This window comes from Haliotis rufescens, unplaced genomic scaffold (assembly GCF_023055435.1).
Source record: "Haliotis rufescens isolate VD_foot unplaced genomic scaffold, xgHalRufe1.0.p SCAF_6, whole genome shotgun sequence".
Classification (NCBI taxonomy): Eukaryota; Metazoa; Mollusca; class Gastropoda; order Lepetellida; family Haliotidae; genus Haliotis; species Haliotis rufescens.
This window is the reverse complement of record NW_025964334.1, coordinates 59,365,770-59,387,462: the sequence shown is the minus strand read 5'-3', so window position 1 is coordinate 59,387,462 and position 21,693 is coordinate 59,365,770. Positions and strand designations below refer to the sequence as shown.

General features: G+C 42.5%; 1 protein-coding gene across 1 annotated transcript; it reads left to right on the top strand.

Annotated features, from left to right (window-relative positions):
- The first annotated feature begins 8,290 nt into the window (after nt 1-8,290).
- LOC124143236 lies at nt 8,291-19,661 on the top strand. The gene is made up of 10 exons (XM_046512117.2): nt 8,291-8,486; nt 10,250-10,332; nt 13,235-13,435; nt 14,273-14,412; nt 15,183-15,369; nt 15,922-15,969; nt 16,687-17,054; nt 18,249-18,360; nt 18,799-18,875; nt 19,345-19,661. The coding sequence occupies exons 2-10, from the start codon at nt 10,263-10,265 to the stop codon at nt 19,378-19,380; spliced, it is 1,239 nt and encodes a 412-aa protein (XP_046368073.2). The 5' UTR covers nt 8,291-8,486; nt 10,250-10,262; the 3' UTR covers nt 19,381-19,661.
- Nucleotides 19,662-21,693: the final 2,032 nt, after the last annotated feature.

Here is a 21,693-nt window from a genome sequence, read left to right as displayed (position 1 = left end):
GGCGCCTCCACACCCTCGCCCTACCATCAGCAAATCGAAGATTAAATTGGGATTCATCACTGAAGACGACTTTATTCCAATTCCTCTGAGTCCATCGTAAGTGTCGCTGTGCCCACAATTGACATTGACGTCTGTGTAATTGAGTCAGAATCGGCCCGCAGTATGGCCGTCGTGCTTGAAGGTGAGCAGTTCTCAGACGGTTTCGAACATGTTGCGCACTCAGTCTACCCCTAAACAGTTCATTTCTGGTTGATGTAGCCGTCAAAAATCGGTTACGGAGGTGACGTAAGACAATCTGACGATCCGCTGCATGTGATGTCACACGTGGTCGACCTGGCCGACGCGTCTGTAAATCATGAACAGTCCGTCGACTACAACCCATCGTCCTTCCCGTCTGCAACATGCCGATGGCACGTTCACGTTGCACATTTGAAAGGCGTGGCATGACAAATGGCCGTAAAGACTTTTGTTTTCTTGTGTTTTTCTTTTTTTGTTAATGACTGCTAACAAGTATGGCTGAAAACACGTGCGGTGTTATGGCCACGTGACCAGTTGCATGTGAAAAAACCCTTTTGCCACTATAGTGCTGTGCACATGACTTTGATCGATTCACCTGCACAAAAACGGGTGTTATCTGAAGACAATACATTGCCATTAGTGTTTAAATACACAATAAGGGCACACAATGATAACTGGTCAAAATGTTAAAGTTTTAGGATTGTGAAGTTTTTAATTTGGTTCAGTATATGTCTGGAATGCATAAAAATTCTTCGAATGATGTGGAACTTACATACCCTCTTAGGAAGACAATTATTGTACGTTACTTCAACCCCCCTCGAGAATACAGCTGCTAACAATCTAAGTTACTAAGTAACACTTCCTACTTATGAAAAAACAAATTTATCAATTAATTCAATCCTTTAAAAAAACAAAAGTTGAATGAGAGCTTACATAGTTTAAACGATCCTTCATACTGGGAACTTTGAAATATTGATCCCTTGTGATGGAAATATCGACACAGTCAAGCAGGACATCTTTCATCACAAGGGATGCAGACTGGAGCATCCTCACCTTTAAATAAATATTCATGAGTGCATCCTGAATGGCCAATAGGACATCGTCACATTATGACCTCTTCAGATCTGGGCTGACAACACAAGCAGGTGTAGTGAGTGAGTGAGTGAGTGAGTGTGGTTTTACGCCGCTTTTAGCAATATTCCAGCAATATCACGGCGGGTGACACCAGAAATGGGCTTCACACATTGTACCCATGTCGGGAATCGAACCCGGGTCTTCGGCGTTACGAGCGAACGCTTAAACCACTAGGCTACCCGACCGCCCACAAGCAGGTGTAATAGATAGCTGGAAAAAGTTCATGCAGCTTATTGATATCTACCTGGGTGCCCCTATTCTTTGCATTAGATACTTGATGTAACATCTAATTACAGGTTTATGATCAATGTATGGGATAAGAAGTGGTGCCACAGATTTGTTGAGTGCTGCTTCTTCAGCAGCATCGTCCATTGTGTTACCAAAGATTTCAACATGGCTGGATAACCAACAAACGACGATGCCATATTGGCCAGTAGCAACATCATTAAATGATTCAACAATTTCTATTAAAATATGATGTATGTTTAATACCATGAGGGCACATAAGAAAATCTGAAAAAAATATGAACTGTTTAATTCTGCTGTGAATATGGAGCTTTTATCTGGTAATCGTGAAGATAGTGTTCTGGATCCAGTGATAGTGGCACTAGCAACTGCGCCACCATCCTTGGATCCATCTGTAAATACAGACTGATAAGTGTCATATGTGTTTCCTAATTGATTGTATTCTTGTTTAAAAATTAGTAGGTTTGTCTGATTTCTTAAGTTTAGTTAATGCCAGGTCTACTTTAGTCTTACCATTTGCCATGGAGCTTGGATGGGAGCTTAATCGTGAAATTTAATTTTAGCAGTAGAAATTGCAGATTTAATTCTTATTGCAAGTGGTGGAATTAAGGAAGAATAAGAGATGCTTTCGTATTGTAAATATTTACGTAAAGTGGATTCAATACGCAATTAAAAGCTGGATTTGACTGATTGGAAGGAAGAATATGCCCTGACGTCCATATTTGGTCAAATATATCTAAAAGTGTCTCAAGACGTGATACAGGAAAATGCTTCAATAATTGATAGTGGATATTATCATCCCCTGCAGCAGTATCATGAGCTTGCTCACGAGCAGTATGTAGTTCATGTAATGAAAATACTTCAATGTAATCTTCACCGTTATATGAATCAAAATTCACTTTTTTCTTTTCCTGTTGTTTCTGATATCTCTTAAACTCAGGGACATTACTTGATGATGAAGACTTTTGGGCAAGAGTTTCGCCAAGTTTATTTGCTATGTCAGATTTATCAGCTATTATCTTGTCACCTTCTTTAATATGATGTACAGAAGGTTTTTTAACCTTTGCTTTTTACTTTTTTAACTATGTTACATACCTTGAACATGGGTGTGAGTGAATTATTGTTGGAAACATAGTTCCTCCACGATTGTCGCTTACTTTGTTAACAAGCACGTCGTGCTTTGGCTCCAGTAGTTTTAACACTATTTGCGTAATGAACAGTAGGATGTTGGCGGAATATCATTGCGCTTTCTTACTTTCTTGGTTTGCGAATAGAGGACAGGGATCTGGTACATTTCTGAAATTGTCAGGTTTTATTTTTTTAGCACATAATATTTCATACAAGGACCAATTGGCCTTAGTAATATTCCACCGCGATGAAGGTGGGCCATCATACGGTTTTACAGATTTTAGGACAGTGAGAGGATATGACTTCCAAAAAGGTCATCATGCAGACCATTCACTGGGACATCTGAGACTTTGGGGTTGGGGGTGGGGGTAGAGGTGTGTGTGTGTGTGGGGGGGGGGGGGAGATCTTCATTAAATTACCAAAAATAAGTTTTAATGACTTTGCCGTTATTGGTCGTACTATTGTTGGACTTCCCAACAGAGGATTTTGCCAATTTAAATCGCCCATGGTGATGCAGGGCTGAAGGAGCTTATAATCTTGATTATGACGCTCAGACTGTCGAAAAGAAGATGAAGGTGGAATATACAGAGAGTACAAAGTAATTGCAGTGTGCAATGTAAGTCGGACAGCAGCAGCTTAGATTAGATTAGATTAGTACTGGTATTAAGATAAAAAGCACTATGAATGATGTCTTGCCTGACTAAAATAGCAGTATCCGATTTCTTTATCTCCCCGCGTGAGAAAATGTTTGTTTGTTTGTTGTTTAACGCCGCACTCAGTAATATTCCAGCTATATGACGGCGGTCTGTAAATAATCAAGTCTGGACCAGACAGTCCAGTGGTTGACATCATGAGCATCGTTACACGCAGTTGTTATACATGAATGATGACAGTTGTATTACCTTTGGTCAAATAAGTCTGTGTGTTTAAGATACGTGTCTCTTGGAGACAGATTGGTGACGGCTTATTATCTTTTGTGACACGATGCAAATTGCACAACCAAATATCTGCCTGTGTAAAAACGAAAGGAAAATCGGTACCTGTAAACTAAAACTAAACTAAACTATACCTTTATATGTTACAGGAAACAAGTATAATCAGTGATTAAGTCTAATAACTGGAAATTTCAGTGATTATGTCTAATAACTGATTCACTCAGTGGTTATGTCTAATTACTGAAATCTTCAGTAATTAGACATAATAACTGAAATGAACCAAGGGATTTTATACTTGTTTACTGAAAGCATATCCCTGCCTTTTTATAATAACTTGTGAGAAGGCTGTCCTGTCCTAAGCCAATCTCCTGTAAACAAACGGAAAGTGATTGGACTGTAGGACTTAAGTTCATCCAGTTTCAATACCGATTTCAATACCGATCGAACACTCTCTTTGAGTCAAGCGGTTCAACTTGACTCAGTCTGTGGTGGTCAAGGCTTTGTAAGGTGTAATTGTGTTGGAACTAAACGGTGTCAGACCAATCGCTGCAAATGTTTTAAGGCCAAGATGCAATGCAATTCTAGATGTCATTCAAGTCTTTCATGTGCAAACAAACATTCCTGAGTGTCCATCTGACTGCTATTTGTCATACCATTCATGTCATACCATTTTATGAAATGAAAGATTGAACTGTTTAAGCTTATTTCTGTGATTTTTGTGTAAGGTATCTGGTTACAGGAGGTTGTATTTACTTTGATAGCTAATCTAATTTCAAAACTAGCACACATTATAAAAACAAGGCAGGGATATGCTTTCAGTAAACAAGTATAAAATCCCTTGGTTCATTTCAGTGATTATGTCTAATTACTGAAGATTTCAGTAATTAGACATAACCACCGAGTGAATCAGTTATTAGACATAATCACTGAAATTTTCAGTCATTAGACTTAATCACTTATTATACTTGTTTCCTGTAGGTATTAAGGTACCAATATCTACTCAAATGCGGTTTTATTTGATCCCCGACCTGTGGATCCGTTTGCTTTCGAGTTCTCATTCTCAATTCCCTGGGGAGTATACAACCCACACTGCCCAGGGGCGCTAGAAGGTTTTTACATACACCTCACATATCGGGTAACCATTCCCTGCTGGGCGAACCAGGGCACGTGCCCAGGGTGACACGGCAAGTTCTGACACTTGTGTTTCGGGTGTATGTAGGTATTCGTGTTTCCACCATCTGGTCATCTTCCATCGGACGAGTGGGTTCTTTTGAGTGTACAGGGTGAATGTACTTTACACAAGGGGTAGTGACATCACTGGGAGGACCTGTAGACATTGTTGGTCCAAAGACTGAATAAGAACCAGGTCACTAGCGGGATACGATCTCATCACCTGGCACTTGCGAGCATAGTCGCCGTTTACGGCAAGCAAGGGTGGCTAAAGAACTATTCTACCCGAATATATTCTTGCTGAATATAAACTGACGTCTAAAAGAAAGTTTACCAACTGAAAATATAAATTTCAGACAAAGTATCATTTTTTTCCCGATGAAGTCTATCTAAAACACATAACGTAAATACAGCAATAGTGTATGCAGAAAATGTTAATCGTCTGTTACATGTTTGCGAGATAACACGCGAAAAGGTGAAAAACACGTGCACCACGGACAACTGCAAATGCACGTGCGGGTAAGGGTATAAAACGATTGCAACGGCAAGTCAGACATCCACAGTGGTAAAAAAACACAAAAGAAATGCCACGACTCACAGTCGAACAACGTGAACGAGTCTTGGGTATGGTACAGATGGGAGCCACCCACGCACATATTGCACGAACCTTCGGTTGCTCCCGTGTTGCCGTTACCAACTTGATTTAACGTTACAGAGAAACAGGGCGGGCCGCTGACAGGCCAAGAACAGGCAGACCCAGGGTGACCACGCCCCATGATGACCGGTATTTGCGTACCTTGCACCTCCGAAATCGCTTCCTGACAGTGACGTCATCGGCGACAAATGCCTTAGGTCACAGGGTTAGTCGACAGACAGTGGCCAGGAGACTCAGGGCTCATGGAATCAGGGCTTTTAGACCATACAGAGGACAGCTATTGACAGCGCAATTGAGATTGAGATGGGCCCGGACTGTACGACGTTGGCAACGACGTGACTGGCAGAGGGTTGTCTTCACTGACGAAAGTCGATTCTGTATGTTTAGGGCTGATGGAAGACAACGTATTTACCGCCGAAGGGGTGAACGAACGGCGGCGTGTTGCGTGCAGGAGGTCGCACCATATGGTGGAGGGAGTATCATGGTGTGGGGAGGGATCTGTGGGCAGGAGAGGACACCGCTGGTCGGAAACGGAAACTTGACAGCTCAGCGTTACATGGATAACATTCTTCGTCCAGTTGTCCTACCATTTCTCCAACAGCAGCCACGTGGTGTCATTTATCAGCATGACAACGCTAGAGCCCATACAGCCAGAATTGTCACTTACTTCCTCGCAGCCAACAACGTCAACGCCCTGCCGTGGCCTGCACGCTCAAACGACATGTACTCCATAGAACACCTCTGGTACTTGATGGATCGTCGTGTTCGACAACGACCACACTCTCCAGCCAACCGGCAAGCACTGATCTTGGCCCTCCAAGAAGAATGGCGACAAATCCCTCGTGACGTCATCAGACGACTGACTTTTTCTGTGCGTCGAAGAGTTTTTGCGTGTATTGAGGCATTTGGTGGTCACACACGCTACTAATGACTTGTTATTGAACGTGAGCGATTGTTTATGTACCCTGCCTATTGTCCATGATTCTGAAAGCTCGAGTTTTGTACCACACCCAACTTTGGGGGGCTCTGACGTCATTCTCGGTCGTAGTATGATTGTCATTTTCAGTGTTGATTATGTTGATATATTGATCTTCTCAATACACTTTACTTCATGCATGTATGTTCTGTTGTTTTTGAGCAAGAGTGATGTCAAACTCTGGTAAAGTTTCTTTTGGACGTCAGTTTATATAGGAAAGAAAACTTTTGAATAAGTAACTAAAGTATATATAAGACTAACGCAAACTCGATACAGATGAACAAAAAATGTGCATCAGCGAGCGTGTTTAGGTGGACACATATTTACTGTATGGGGAGTGAGTGAGTGAATATGGTTTTACGCCGCTTTTAGCAATATTCCAGCAATATCACGGCGGGGGACACCAGAAATGGGCATCACACATTGTACCCATGTCGGGAATCGAACCCGGGTCTTCGGCGTGTAAGCGAACGCTTTAACCACTAGGCTACCCGACCGCCCCTTTTTACTGTATGGGGGCAAGTTGCCCCCTTTTCTACAATCACAGCCGAGTCTTCTCTTGCGCTTACGAAAACTAGCGCGGGTGGCCGATTTGACAGATGCTTCAGGTGTTTTACGGATGTTGACGAGTATTACCGAATGTTATCGAGTATTGAGGAATGTTGGCGGGTGCTGACGAATGTTGACGGGTGTTGACGAGTGTTGACGAGTATTGGCGAATGTTGACGGGTGTTGACGAGTGTTGACGGGTATTGAGGAATGTTGGCGGGTGTTGACGAGTGTTGACCGGTAGTGGCGAACGTTGACGGGTGTTGACGAGTGTTGACGGGTGTTGACGAATTTTGACGGGTGTTGACGAGTGTTGACGGGTGTTGACGAGTGTTGGCGGGTATTGAGGAATGTTGGCGGGCGTTGACGAGTGTTGACGAGTATTGGCGAATGTTGACGTGTGTTGACGACTGTTGACGGGTGTTGACGAATGTTGACGGGTGTTGACGAGTGTTGACGGGTGTTGACGAGTGTTGACGGGTATTGAGGAATGTTGGCGGGTGTTGACGAGTGTTGACGGGTATTGACGGATACTAACCGATGCTGACTGGTTTTGACGCATGTTGACGTGTATTAACAGACAATTTCTCCTCACCAAGAAATATGACAGAAATATATGCGCAGACACACGAATGACGTCACACACCCCGTGACGTCAGATCAAATATTCTACTCCGACGCAACTACATTCCAACGTACGTAATTTTACAAACTAATACAATATTGTGATTTTTAAAAGAAGTATATGATCAGCATGTGAAGTACTCATATTGGAGCGAATGTAAATGTAGCCGAAGGCAGAATAATTATAACGCCCTTTCCTTACAAAGCATCTGGAGGCGAACACCCACATGGCTACATTTGATAATGGCATGATTAAGATCCAAAAGGGGAGAGTTTGTATGGATGGCGGGTAACTCCTTTCCTCTGGTCCAGCATGACAAAGGCGTCTGTGCCCAAAACTCACCCTTCGCTATCTTTGTTACATGCAAACACTCCCCATCACGCCGATGAAGCCAACGACAACCAATTGTCAGCTGATCCTGTGAAAACTAGCAACGCCTAATTCTCTTGCTCTCATCTTGTTGATGTTACATAATCACTACCCAACCACGCAGTCGTACCTTAACTCGTCACGTGGTCACAATCTCAAACATACCACAGACGCGTCAAATATGTCGAGGGTTCTTGAATTAAATATTCTAACCATTAAACGTCGGCAAACGCAGCTTTATTTAAATCGTATTGTCCCCATGTCAATCCCGTATCCGGGCCCTACTACTTACCTACAACTAGTCACAACCATGTACGGAGCCCGAGACGACTAACAAAAAACACAACTTCTTTCGCTTTCTTTTCATTGGCTGGCTTTATATAAGCAGGTGCATTATTTACACGGTGATTATAATTCACCACCCTTGGGAAAGTTCTTTTATCTGGCAAAATTATGAAAGGAAGTATTCAAGAAAGTGAGTAAAAATAGCATGGGAGTTGGTTAACACTCAAGAGCGTGATTCACAGCGGAAGCGTTACAGGCTTATATAAGTCTGAGATTGGCAGATTGCCTCAACTGGAATCTCTCCGTGTGATCCCGTGCTGCACAGTGTGATAGACCGCTTGATATACACGACTTACAAACTCTACCCCAGGAACTACTACAACCACACGCATCACGGTAAGATTGTTTGTTGTTTGTTTGTTTGTGTGTTGTTTAACGCCGCACTCAGCAATAGTCCTGAGTCTGGACCAAGCAATCCAATTGATGTCAATCGACCAATTGACATCATCAGCATCGATCCACGCAATTGGGATACGATGACATGTATCAAACAAATCATCATCCCCTTAGTCGCCTGTTACGGCAAGCATGGGTTGCTGAAGACCTATTCTAACCCGGATCTTCACGGGTCTTATGTTTAGTACATTACCACATGGTACGCTTACGTTGGTTCGAATCCACGGTTCGATTCTAATTATTGGTTTGTCAGTACCATGACAATGTTCTTGTGTATTACAAGCGTGGTCTACGATTTGTAATATACTCACCGCTGAAAGAAATGCGAACCATAGAAACACATAGAGAAGTATATACGTTAAGTTGTGTGATGTTTCCAATGTGTACCACTTAATGACTAACTAACAATCAGTCAAGTGTTACCACAGTGATTCTTATCACGATATGCTGCACGTGATTTCCAAACTTTACACGCTATTCCTGCATGAGACAAATGGTGCATCTCGAGTCATGGATGTATGACGTCACATGTGATGCGTTCATGAGCATCGGTTCACACAACATACCAGTGTGTTCGTTTGTGCATCGAACCAATCTAATATCTCTTGAATCTGAGTACGTCTTCATATATTAACCAATATATATGGTATTCGCGTTTCTTTTGGCGGTGAGTATACTTTGGATGGTCCTCTCAATATTCACTCACTCACTCACTCACTCACTCACTCACTCTTGTAAACTGCTATGACAACATATAATTCGGGCTTTTAATGTTTTAGTGTTTTGCAACATGTTCGACAGTATTATTCCTTGTTTAACGAATCAGTGTCTTTCACATTTGTCGCTGTAATACACTGCTGGACAAAAGGAAGAATATACAGAAAATTGGATTTAACCACAAAAAGTTCAAACACTCTCCAAACGTTACTAGGCTGAAAACTATCGCCGAAACACTGCAAACTTATAGTACAATATACAGCTAGGATACCCGTATCAAATAACCCAGGTTACCCACCACCAAACATGGGTGTTTCTTTACCCCAGCAGTTAAGGATAAACTATGGGAACATTTAGATCCAGATATTTCTGATGTGAAATTGAAATGCTATTCCATGCATTTTCAAAGAAATGACAATACTTTTATTCTGACTTCAACACTAACATAGAGTCATGAATAGAGTCATAAGAACTTTTTCTTTGTATTTTATATATCTGGTATCCATGCCAATAAATCCAAACATTGTACTATTAGGGCGGAACTAGTCTTGTTTGAAGCTTCGAGCATCTGTACATGCAATCTACGTCTACTGATATATAACATATTTTGTTTTCATTGTCGCAATGTTTTTTTGGGGAGGGGGGTGGGGGACCATCGGAAATAAATCTGTAGTTTGAGTGAGTGAGTGAGTACGGTTTTACGCCGCTTTTAGCAATATCCAAGCACTATGACGGCGGGGACCACCAGGATTGGGATTCAAACATTGTACCCATGTTGGGAATAGAACCCAGGTGTTCGGCGTGACAAGCGAACGCTTTAACCGCCAGACTACCCTGCCACCCCTCCCGTGTTTTCAAACAAGCGAAATGTAACATTAAATATACGATATGTATTTTACTTCATCCATAAACTCGGCTTTTCTCTGTTTTGAGTTATAGGAGTAAGAGACTGTTTCCCTGAATATCATCGCTTCATTTCTCCCCAGATAACGGTACCTGATGATGGAGTCCCGTCTCCTCTTCCAACTGGCCATGGTGGCTGCCACAGTGACGCTCAGTGTCCAGCGAGGTGAGACCTTATCTCAGTGTCAGTGACCCATGACCAGTCAGTAAGCAGAGCAAAGCTAAGCAAAGCTAAGAAAAGCTAAGCTAAGCTAAGCTAAGCTAAGCTAAGCAAAGCAAAGCAAAGCAAAGCAAAGCAAAGCAAAGCTAAGCAAAACGATAAGCTAAGCTAAGCAAAAAGCTAAGCTAAGCTAAGCTAAGCTAAGCTAAGCTAAGCAAAAAGCTAAGCTAAACTAAGCTAAGCTAAGCAAAAAGCAAAGTTAAGCAAAAAGCAAAGCAAAGCTAAGCTTAGCTAAGCTAGCACTTGGAGGCCCCGTCTTGCATCGTCGTCATGTGGGATAATGAAGCATATATACACTATTACGCTACTCGTTGATCTGTATCAGGACTATTGCAGTCCATGTACGTATATTCCAAAACCCTCGACAATCACCCACAATGACCACAGATTAGCTAAATGTCAATCGTCGCCCACTCACATTGATAATGGGAGCAGAGCTTGACCGATTGACCAGTTGTCCATTTGGCAACAATTACTTAATTATACATTCTCAATCTTCTCAATATTTTCCAAATTATTTTGTCTAACTTTTGGGGTGATTTTCAGATCACGAAGAGGTTAAACTTAAAGTGATTACATGTCCCTATCATCAAGCTGGCAAAATGAGAATGGATAGACGGCACGCTATTCTAAGACTCGGGGCAGAAAACCCTAAAATCTAAATGTGCAGTATATAATATTTTATTTTCGGTCAGTTTATCGGCTCTGTAAATATATTTCATATCTATGTCACAGAATGTTCAGTTTTTAAAGACATCGCCCGTCTACTTTGGTCGCTGAGCGCGCACTCTGTATCAAACACATTCGGTGACAATTAGCGCAGGAGCTGATCTCGGAGGTTTCCAGTACACCGACACACGGGAATACGAAGGGTCTTTGTTAAACCAGTTTACTGAGTTGTCATGGCCCTGTTTGCACTTAAGGATGATAGCATTGCATTGGTTGATATTGTCTAAAACAAACATCTCATTGGTTGAAAGAGCATCGGCCACCGCCAAGATCAAACACCCGCTTGATACAAGGATACCGTGACGCATGGGGGTAAACAACAATCCCTGAACATCCATTGTCAGTGCAACTGATCTAACTGAACACTCCCAAAATATATTTATATCAGGTTTATTAGATTTTGTGAGAAAAAATGTGTACTGCTTTCCAGCTGTTACCAAGCTACATAAATTAGAGTTACCGCCTGTGTGAGTCACACGAATCTCTACACCCGTCTGTGTGAGTCACAATAATCTCTACCCCCGTCTGTGTGAATCACACTTATCCCCATCCCTGTCTGTGCGAGTCACACTAATCTCTACCCCCGTCTGTGTGAGTCACACTAATCCCGATCCCCGTCTGTGTGGATCACACTAATCCCCATCCCTGTCTGTGCGAGTCACACTAATCTCTATCCCCGTCTGTGTGAGTCACACTAATCCCGATCCCCGTCTGTGTGGATCACACTAATCCCCATCCCTGTCTGTGTGAGTCACACTAATCTCTATCCCTGTCTGTGTGAGTCACACGAATCTCTATCCCCGTCTGTGTGAGTCACACGAATCTCTATCCCTGTCTGTGTGAGTAACAATAATCCCTATCCCCGTCTGTGTGAGTCACACTAATCTCTATCCCTGTCTGTGTGTCACTAATCCCTATTCCTGTCTGTTCGAGTCACACTAATCTCTATCCCTGTCTGTGTGAGTCACCCTAATCTCTATCTCCGTCTGTGAGAGTCATTCTGTACCTATCCCCGTCTGCGGGAGTCAGATTAATCCCTATCACCGTCTGCGGGAGTCAGATTAATCCCTATTCCCGTCTGCGGGAGTCAGATTAATCTCAATCCCCGTCTGCGGGAGTCAGATAAATCCCAATCCCCGTCTGCGGGAGTCACACTTATCCTTACCTGTGTCAGTGTTTGAATACCACCACAGGTCGCAACTACTTACATTCTTTACGCGGTATAGTTTCACGGAAGTAACAGTAACAATTTTAATCGCAATACAGCTGCTGTACTTCTGAGGTACTGCTGAGTGATACCGCAGTCCGGTTGCGGAAATAACGCGGTAAGGTTGCGGTATGAACGTGATATTGTTGTGAAGATACTGCGGTATGGTCGCGGTAATGTCACGGTACCGTCACGGTATTGTTGTGAAGATATGCGGTACCGTTGTGGTACCATCACGGTATTGTTATGAAAATGTTATGAATACCGCGGTCCGGTTGCGGGAAATAACGCGGTAAGGTTGCGGTATGAACGTGATATTGTTGTGAAGATACTGCGGTATGGTCGCGGTAATGTTATGATAATACTGCGGGATGGTCGCGGTAATGTCACGGTATTGTTATGATAATACTGCGGTATGGTCGCGGTAATGTCACGGTATTGTTATGATAATACTGCGGTATGGTCGCGGTAATGTCACGGTATTGTTATGATAATACTGCGGTATGGTCGCGGTAATGTCACGGTATTGTTATGATAATACTGCGGGATGGTCGCGGTAATGTCACGGTATTGTTATGATAATACTGCGGTATGGTCGCGGTAATGTCACGGTATTGTTATGATAATACTGCGGGATGGTCGCGGTAATGTCACGGTATTGTTATGATAATACTGCGGTAATACTGTTGCGGTATGGCATCACTTCTGGCATTCGTGACGTCACTGAACTTCTGTTCAAAGCGGCTTTCAATCCGTCTCTCGATGACTGCTGGGTTGTCTTTCATGGGGAACCTCACCCAATTACATTTCCCAAACTTCCCTGTGGTGTAAATAAATACGATGTAAGTCTTGTCTAGTACTCACTCACTCACTGAAGCTAAAGAAGCTTAATGGTCATGTGATCTGTTACAGTGACTCCACCCCCAAACGCATGCGCGAACTGGAATACCAATGAACCCAGGCTGTATCCTAGCAACGGCAGGTGCGACAGGTTCTACCAATGTTCTGAGAGAGGTGCAAGCGCCAACTTGCATTGCAGGCTCGGCACCTTCTTCAGTTTCTCTAAACAGACCTGTGACTTTCCAAGGAACGTCATCCAGGAAGAGTCATGCGGTAGGTCATACAGGTCACAGCCTTCACATTGGGAACAATGCCTTTCATTCTCTTGACGTGCTATTTTGAGTTGATTTCAGGTGTCAAGTGAAATATCATGTTTCTCTCATCGTGTGACGGGGGAAAGGAGATATTTTCACGAGTGGCGTGAGAGAAACATAATATTTCACTCGACACATGAAATATCCTATTTATTATATTCGTTTTGTGTAGCTGTCCTCCGGAAAATTATTTTTGTTCATTACAAATGTAAAACCTTGAAACGTGAATTATCCCTACCTGACACGCAGGGACGTTTCACCACCCCTTGTAATTGCGACTTAAAAAGTAGTTCCGAGTTTGCAAAATCTTAACAAATATTTGTGGTCACTAAAATTATTTATCATACATTTGGATATGATTATATACTAACTCAAATTTTCTGAAAAGCTTGGAAGCTACGAGACCGCTGTTTTAAGAAAACACGTTGGTCAAATAACAAAAAGGCGCTTTGCGAAACGAACAGTCTCGATTGACGAACTAAATGAGAAATTTACAGTTTATTACAAAACATTTTCCAGTGAATAACAAACGACAAGAAGCGATATTAACTCCATAAATAACCATCTGTCAGTATTTTGCCTTGTTAATGTCGAACAAATTTTAAAAAAGGAAGTCAACAGTTTATGTTCGGGCATGACACTTACGATAAAGGGAGACAACTTGCGGGGAGGTAACTCTTGTATGACAATACACTGCAATGAAAATATCACTTTTCCCAACTTCAGAAAACTCAGTCTTTCACACTGCATTAAATAATAAAAACTGACATACGGTTTAATAACTCATTCATTTCAGATATGTGCAGTGGCCGCACCGTCCACCCGTACATGAACTCATGCGAGGTGTTCTATGAGTGTACCAACATCCAAGACGCCCCGGTCCTACCCAGATGCTGCCCCACCGATCAGGTCTTTGTGGAAAACGTTGGATGTCAGGTGAGACTGAGGATGAAAGGGATGTAATTGTTAAATTTTCGTTTTATTTGTTCTATTTCGATTGTTTTAATATTTGAAACATTTGATGGGGTTTGGATATCAGTTAGGTCATGGTGTCTCACATAAGTGTATTCTATTTTTAATTTATTTTATTATATTATTTTGTGTGGGAGCAATATCGTCCGGATTCATAAGGTTTCGCTCTATTCAATCCATACTATGACTGACAGTTGTTTTCGTTGATTTGATTGTTCGTTGTTTAACGCTGCACTCAGCAATATTCCTGCTATGTATCTTGGTGTTATATTTTCAAGTGAATTATCATGGAACCGACATGTGTCTAAATGAAGCCAAGTTAAAATGATATGACTGGGAATTTTACAAACTTTTGAACATTTTAGCGACTGTGTTTATAAATCTTTCTTGAAAGTCTTAACACAAAGTTAGCTCCTATTCTTTCTTATGGCTCGGAAATATGGTCGGTTTGTTTGTTGTTCTACGCCGCACTCAGCAATATTCCAGCTATATGACGGCGGTATGTAAATAATCGAGTCTGGACCAGACAATCCAGTGATTGACATCATGAGCATCGATCCACGCAATTGGGATACGATGACATGCAACAACCAAGTCAGCGAGCCTGACCACCAGATCCCGTTACTCGCTTCTTACGACAAGCATAGTCGCCTAGTGGCAAGCATGGGTTCCTGAAGACCTATTCTACCCCGGAACTTCACGGGTTGACTGACAGCTGTATTACCTTTCCACAGCCACGAGGATTCGGCGATGCGCCTTGTACTGCAAGCAACTACACCCATCCCAAGTTCTGCCGGAACTACTTCCAGTGCGTGGACAGCACCCTCACGACCTTCTGCTGCCCCGTGAACGAGAGGTTTGACGGTGAACGTTGTGTCCCCGACCCCGACGGCATCTGCAGCCTCCCCTGTGAAGGAGAAGGTAAATTTGCGATTGTCCCACTCACTCACTCACTCACATAAGAGTTAGTGAGTGAGTATGCTTTTACGCCGGTCTTCCAGTGTTGTGACCTACCGCTTTAGCCACTAGTATATCCCACCCCTACGTGAATGTCCCTTACGGTATTCCATACACTTCCCTTCGCCTGGACAAAGACTCACCCTCTGGGGGCAATGGTGAGATTATGTCCCATAGCATACTTGTCGTAAGATATGATATACATGGGGTTTGTTGTCAACGCCGCACTCAGCAATATGACAGTAATCTATGAATAATCGCGTCACAAACCAGTGATTGGTATCATGAGCATCGATCTACGCAATTGAGATGCGATGACATGCATCAACCAAGTCAGCGACCCTGACCACCCAATCCCGTTAGTCGCCTCTTACGACAAGCATGGGATGCTAAGGATCAACTTCTGACCCGAATCTTCACAGGGTGAATTATTAGTGAACGGCTCAGAAGATTCATGACCTAAAACCAAGATATATGGTATCTTCTAGTTTCTCAACAAATCCAATTTTGTTTCAGAGTTCACAACGCCAGTGCTACCCACGGCTCTAGCCCCGCGCAGCAAAGGTAAGGTAGGACTGAGAAACATAAACAAGTTGTCTCGGAGTACTAGATTGTGCAACACGTGTTGACACCATGCACGCATTGGCGCAATTTAGCCCCCACATTAACCAATCAGAAAACTATATACAGGCGCTCGTAATGATATAACACCTCCCTTGCAAATGACAAACATGTGAACGTTTAACGGTGGCGCTTTTCTCTTTCTCCCTCCCTCTTTTCTCTCTCTCTCACTCTCTTTCCCCCTCTCTCTGTCCATCTCCCTCCCCCTCTCTCTGTGTCTGACCCTCTCCCTCCCTCCCCCTCTCCCCCCTCTCTCTCTCAGGGTCTCTCCCCTCTCCCTCCTTCTTTATCTTCCTCTCCCTCTCTTTTCTCTCTCTCTCTCTCTCTCTCAATCTCTTTCTCCCTCCCCCCCTCTCTCTCTCTCAGGGTCTCTCCCCTCTCCCTCCTTCTTTATCTTCCTCTCCCTCTCTTTTCTCTATCTCTCTCTCAATCTCTTTCTCCCCCCCTCTCTCTCTCAGGGTCTCTCCCCTCTCCCTCTCCTACAATTCCTGCCTCCCTAGAACTGAAAAGGTACAACACTTTCTGACAGTTACTGACATAGGAATCAAATAATCAAATCTCTCTACGGGCCACTTGTCTCCACAAACAACCGACAACCATGTGGGCCAAATTGACACACCGAGGCACGCCATGTATATAATGAATTATCTCCCCTTGTAGTATGCGACCCACAAGCTGACTCAGAACTGGACAACATCCAAGCCTGGGGCATGACAGACAGTGTCGGGTCTTGGGTGGGTAACCAAGGCCCCGTCCTCCAGTCAGCTGACGGTCAGTCTGGCATCTTCGGGAACGGCGCCCACCTCTCCCTCAGCCAGTTCTACAACAACGTCATGGCTCCTTTCACGGCCCGTGTGCGCTTCCAGCCCGAGGACTTGACCTCCTTCACCGAGCAGGATCTCTTGAGCAACGCCTGTAACACGGCTGAAAACGCCCTCACCTTGTCCGTCGTCCCCGCGAGCAGGACCGTCAGGGTCAGTGTTGGTGGCACTGGTGGAACATCTACCGAAGTTACTTGGAACCCAACGGTGAGTTGTCTACGGCTAAATATACACCACTCAGATGTCAGTCAGGACTCAATAAACTGCCGGGTTAAAGAATGTCAACAATTAAAAAAATGAATTTTACCAAAAAATCACAAACGTTATGAAAACGTTACCATGCTGGTATGTTGTGACATACACATTGATCGATACATGTCATTGCGCCTGTAAGACGCGTATCAAATGCATCACCATTTCTTGTTTTTTTCAGTTTAGCCACCATCAAACATAGATGTATACTTTCTTTTCCCCCGGCGGTCTTTTATTCTGTCTCTACCCAATAGTAATCCTTGCTGTGGCATCACCAGACTGATAATGATTTCCTTATTATAGCTATCCTAACTCTCAAATAATGTTGAAAGGTTAAAAACGAGTTAAAATGCAACTCGCATCTACAATATCCCAACACGTATCAACGGCCTTAAGTGAGTGAGTGAGTGAGTTGGGTTTAACGCCGCTTTTAACAGTATTCCAGTTATATCACGGCGTGTCAGCTTAATGTGGGAGGAAAGCCCGAAGTGATGCAGGTCTCAGGCGTTTACGACTTCGGTGAAACCCACGAGCAAGGGTATGGTGCTGACAAACCTAGAAACATATTCGGGGCGAACCGGGATTCGAACCCACAATCATAGGTTTCTGGCGTGCCCAAGGGATGCAACTCTGCACAGCGAGTCGCGTCGCCTTAGACGCCTGGGCCACCCGTACCCCCCTCAACGGCCTTAAGACCTTTAGGATAGGGCCACGATAATGAAGAGATAACAAACTTGCAAGTGTTTCTATGACATTTCATTTGCAAACAAAGCATTTTCTTTTGGCGTATATGTGTCCATAAACCAAACCAAAATGGCCACGCCCACTCACTAGCAGACAATCAAGAAACAGTTGTCTTCTAGTGGGAATGGCCTAATTCGTTTTAGGTTTATGGAAACATTAACGAAAACGGTTGCTTGGGTAACGAATGAAATGCCATGGAATCACTTTTATTTGTATCAGCATGATATAGAACATGTGCAAAGTGGGAACTAACTGCATGAATTGAGAATGGAACTATTCCAAAATACGGAATGGGCATGTTCCCCTAAGTGTTGAACACAATACTGGCAGCAGCCTTGTTTCTCTGGTTCAGTCAATATCCAAGTTTGTTTGATGTCTCTGGCTAACTTTGATATTCCCTTGCAGTCGTCTGACGCTTGGCTAGAGGCCACCGTCCAGTTCGCCAATCAGAACCTTTCGGTCAGTGTTACGGATGGCCAGACACCCATTGTCAGGAATAGCGTTACCTACGCAGGGTGTAAGTTTTTATCAGTCACGTGTTATTATTGTAATATACATATTGCTTATGTTGTTGACTGCCATCTTTAACGAATTGTTTTTCACCAATAAGATTTTTAAAATATATGTTGGTAATCATACGTACTTTCGGAGCGTGGATTGATATACATGCAACCCCGGATTTAACGAAGTCGAACAAAACGAAACTTGAATAAAAACTATTTAAATATATGTAATGTCTGTTGACCAATATGGACTGTATTTATTCGGATGGATCACAGTGGTCGTATTGTCCCGAGTTGATGGTGCATAATATAAATACGGTCATGTTGACATGGCTCTCTTTCTGATTGTCTTGGATTGGAATGTTGGCAACTATGAGCCAATATTCCCCCAAACTTCTGCTGTTTTATTGGGTGTCCCATGCTAGTTTTATAAGTGACTTGTTTGCACACAGCTGTCACCAACACCTGCCAGCTGAGAGTCGGTCTGGGGGCAAGTCTTGACAGGGCATTCAACGGCAAGGTTGACAGGGTAAGCCATCCTTACAGAGACCGTTCAAAGTACGACACGTTAATGGTAGAAATTCTGGAGACGAGTGTTCCTCTTTTGATTCCATTATGTCTGTGTATCGTTGCGACTTTCTCTGGTAGAAGCCTTGGAAGTATGGTCTATGTGGCTGTTTCGAACAACGGTTATGTCGACATGTTTTCATTGACCACCCTGCAATTCGAAGTGTCACCGTATATGGTCAATGCTGACTACATATATTAAAGAAAGTATACAAAGTTGTTGAATATCTTAAATAGAAATTTCAACATTTGAAATTAATTAATCTCAGGGATACGCACGAGATTTTGTAGTTAACGAATGTCTTAAACGCAGAGTAGTCTCTTTACCCATCCATATGAGAACATCAGTGCTGGTTAAGCGGGGGTCCAGAACACTGGTCCAGAACGTTGATTGGCTACGCGTTTAACTCACATTGTATCCTCTGTTTCAGGTAACCGCATGGAAGTGCGTCGTCCCAGGATTGTAAACGCCACAGTCTTCTGTTCCACGATATGACTTAAATATCATACTCAACTTTAAAAACCTTTCCGACTAATGAATGTAAATCACATTTCAATTTTAACAATTTCCGGTTTTTTAGTATTAATTTATTCAGTTGTTTTTGCAACTTCAAAATAAGCTAGTACTGCCACCACGACTGTCCCGACAATGATCTGTTGCCATTATACCATTCTATTTATTGTATGCGCGTCAAGTATTTCCGGACACCGGCATATCCTCCATCTATTATTAAAATAGTGCAATGTTGATGACTGTTTGTTTTTTATCAGCTGTGACTGCAGTTGTAGTTTCTCGCCAGTGAGTGAGTGAGTGAGTGAGTGAGTGAGAGAAGGGTGATGGTGAGTGAATATTCAGTAAGATATTTAATATCATCATTAATAAACGATTGGTACACTTGATAAGATTAAAGAAAAGCGAACAGGATTTCGATCAGGTTACTCTACCACTGATAATATGTTTATCCTCCAGGCTCTTATAGATTCAAAGTAAACGAGGAAAATGTACACTATATTTGTAGACATTTTTAAGGCATTCGATTCAATCTGTAGAGGCAAGTAATGGTATCTTTTTGAATTCACATAGTATCAGTAATAAAATGGTCAAATTGTTATGTAGTATTTATAAAGAAGTTAAATTATTTGTTGAACAAAACAGCATGTATTCAGATCTTTCAATCCTCCATACTGGTGTCCGCCAAGGTTGTGTATCAGGGCCTTTATTGTTCTGTTTTTTTATTCATGAACTTGCAACTCAAAGCAAAAGAAATAATGATTGTGGTTCACAATTACATCATGAAATTACAACATATATTACTAGTTGCAGATTCTATAATGGTGTTTTCATGTCAAGGTTTACACACTTTGATATGTCAGAGTGAATTGGTCTGTGATACGTGGGAACTAAAGGTTAGTTTGGATAGACAAAAAATGATATGTTTAGCAAAGGAAATAAGCTGTCAAATAACGATAGTCGTACTTTCGGGGACATTTACTTCAAACCGCAACTTCTATAAACATCTTGGTGTAATATTTTCAAGTGAATTATCATGGAATCGACATATGTTGTAATGGAGCCAACCAAGTTAAGAAGATATGACTGGGAATTTTACAAACTTTTGAACATTTTAGCGACTGTTTTTAAAACTTTCTTCAAAGTTTTGACACAAAGTTAGCTCCTATTCTTTCTTATGGCTCGGAAACATGGCGTTTTACAGAGGCTAAAGAAATTAAATTTGTACATGTATTCGCTTGTAAAAGATGTAATGGTATATGGTGAATGTGATCGCATAACTTTGTATATATATCAATATGTAAAAATCAAAATATTTTGGTTAAAATCTTTGAAAATGCCAGAAAGTAGATTACAAAAAAATGTTATCACATGATGTTATTATGGGAGTTCAAAATTGGATATACAATGATAAATGTCTACTGTACAAATGTGGCTATGACGAGTGTTTCTAGGTTCTATGACGAGTGTTTCTAGGTTCTATGACGAGTGTTTCTAGGTTCTATGACGAGTATTACTAGGTTTTATGTCGAGTGTTACTAGAATCTCGAGTGGACTGCACTTAAAGCATCGGTCGGTGTCATCGAAGGACGATGTATGTCATAAATTCAAAACGTCAAAGGCCATTCTCGATTATGTGCCGAACCAGTGGAAGTTAAGGCAACATTTTATGAATTATAAGCATGGATCACTGAAAGGTCAGGACAGGTCCCCAGGGCCAGTTGTGACGGAACAAAACCGGATGCCGGGTGTTCAGACTCTGTGTGGCATCCTACCTCGACATTGTTGATCAAGATGATGTCCTGAGTCACTCAGTGGCCGGTCCAGACTCGAATCACTAGAGCCTGCAATAATATAGCCGGTGCTGATTGTGGCATTGAACAACATTCACTCACTCACAATCCAGCCACAATCCAGTCATAATCCCTGCTCCTACAGTTTTATCACTACAGTTTTATCACAACAGTTTTATCACTTTTACCAGGGCGGTCGGGTAGCTTAGTGGTTAAAGCGTTCGCTCGTCACGCCGAAGACCCGGGTTCGATTGCTCAAAGCGGCGTTAAACCATACTCACTCACTTTTACCAAAAGCAACAGGGGGTCATGAACATCTATACAAAGATGACCTTTCTTCAAAGTTACGTATGATCATTGCTGCGTTTAGTTGAACTAGCACGGAATAACGGCTTAGGGACAATTCCATCAGTTTTTTAACCGCTCTGTCGACCTTTATGCTCTGCGCCATGTTTGTATGCCGCTTTCAAAGAAGT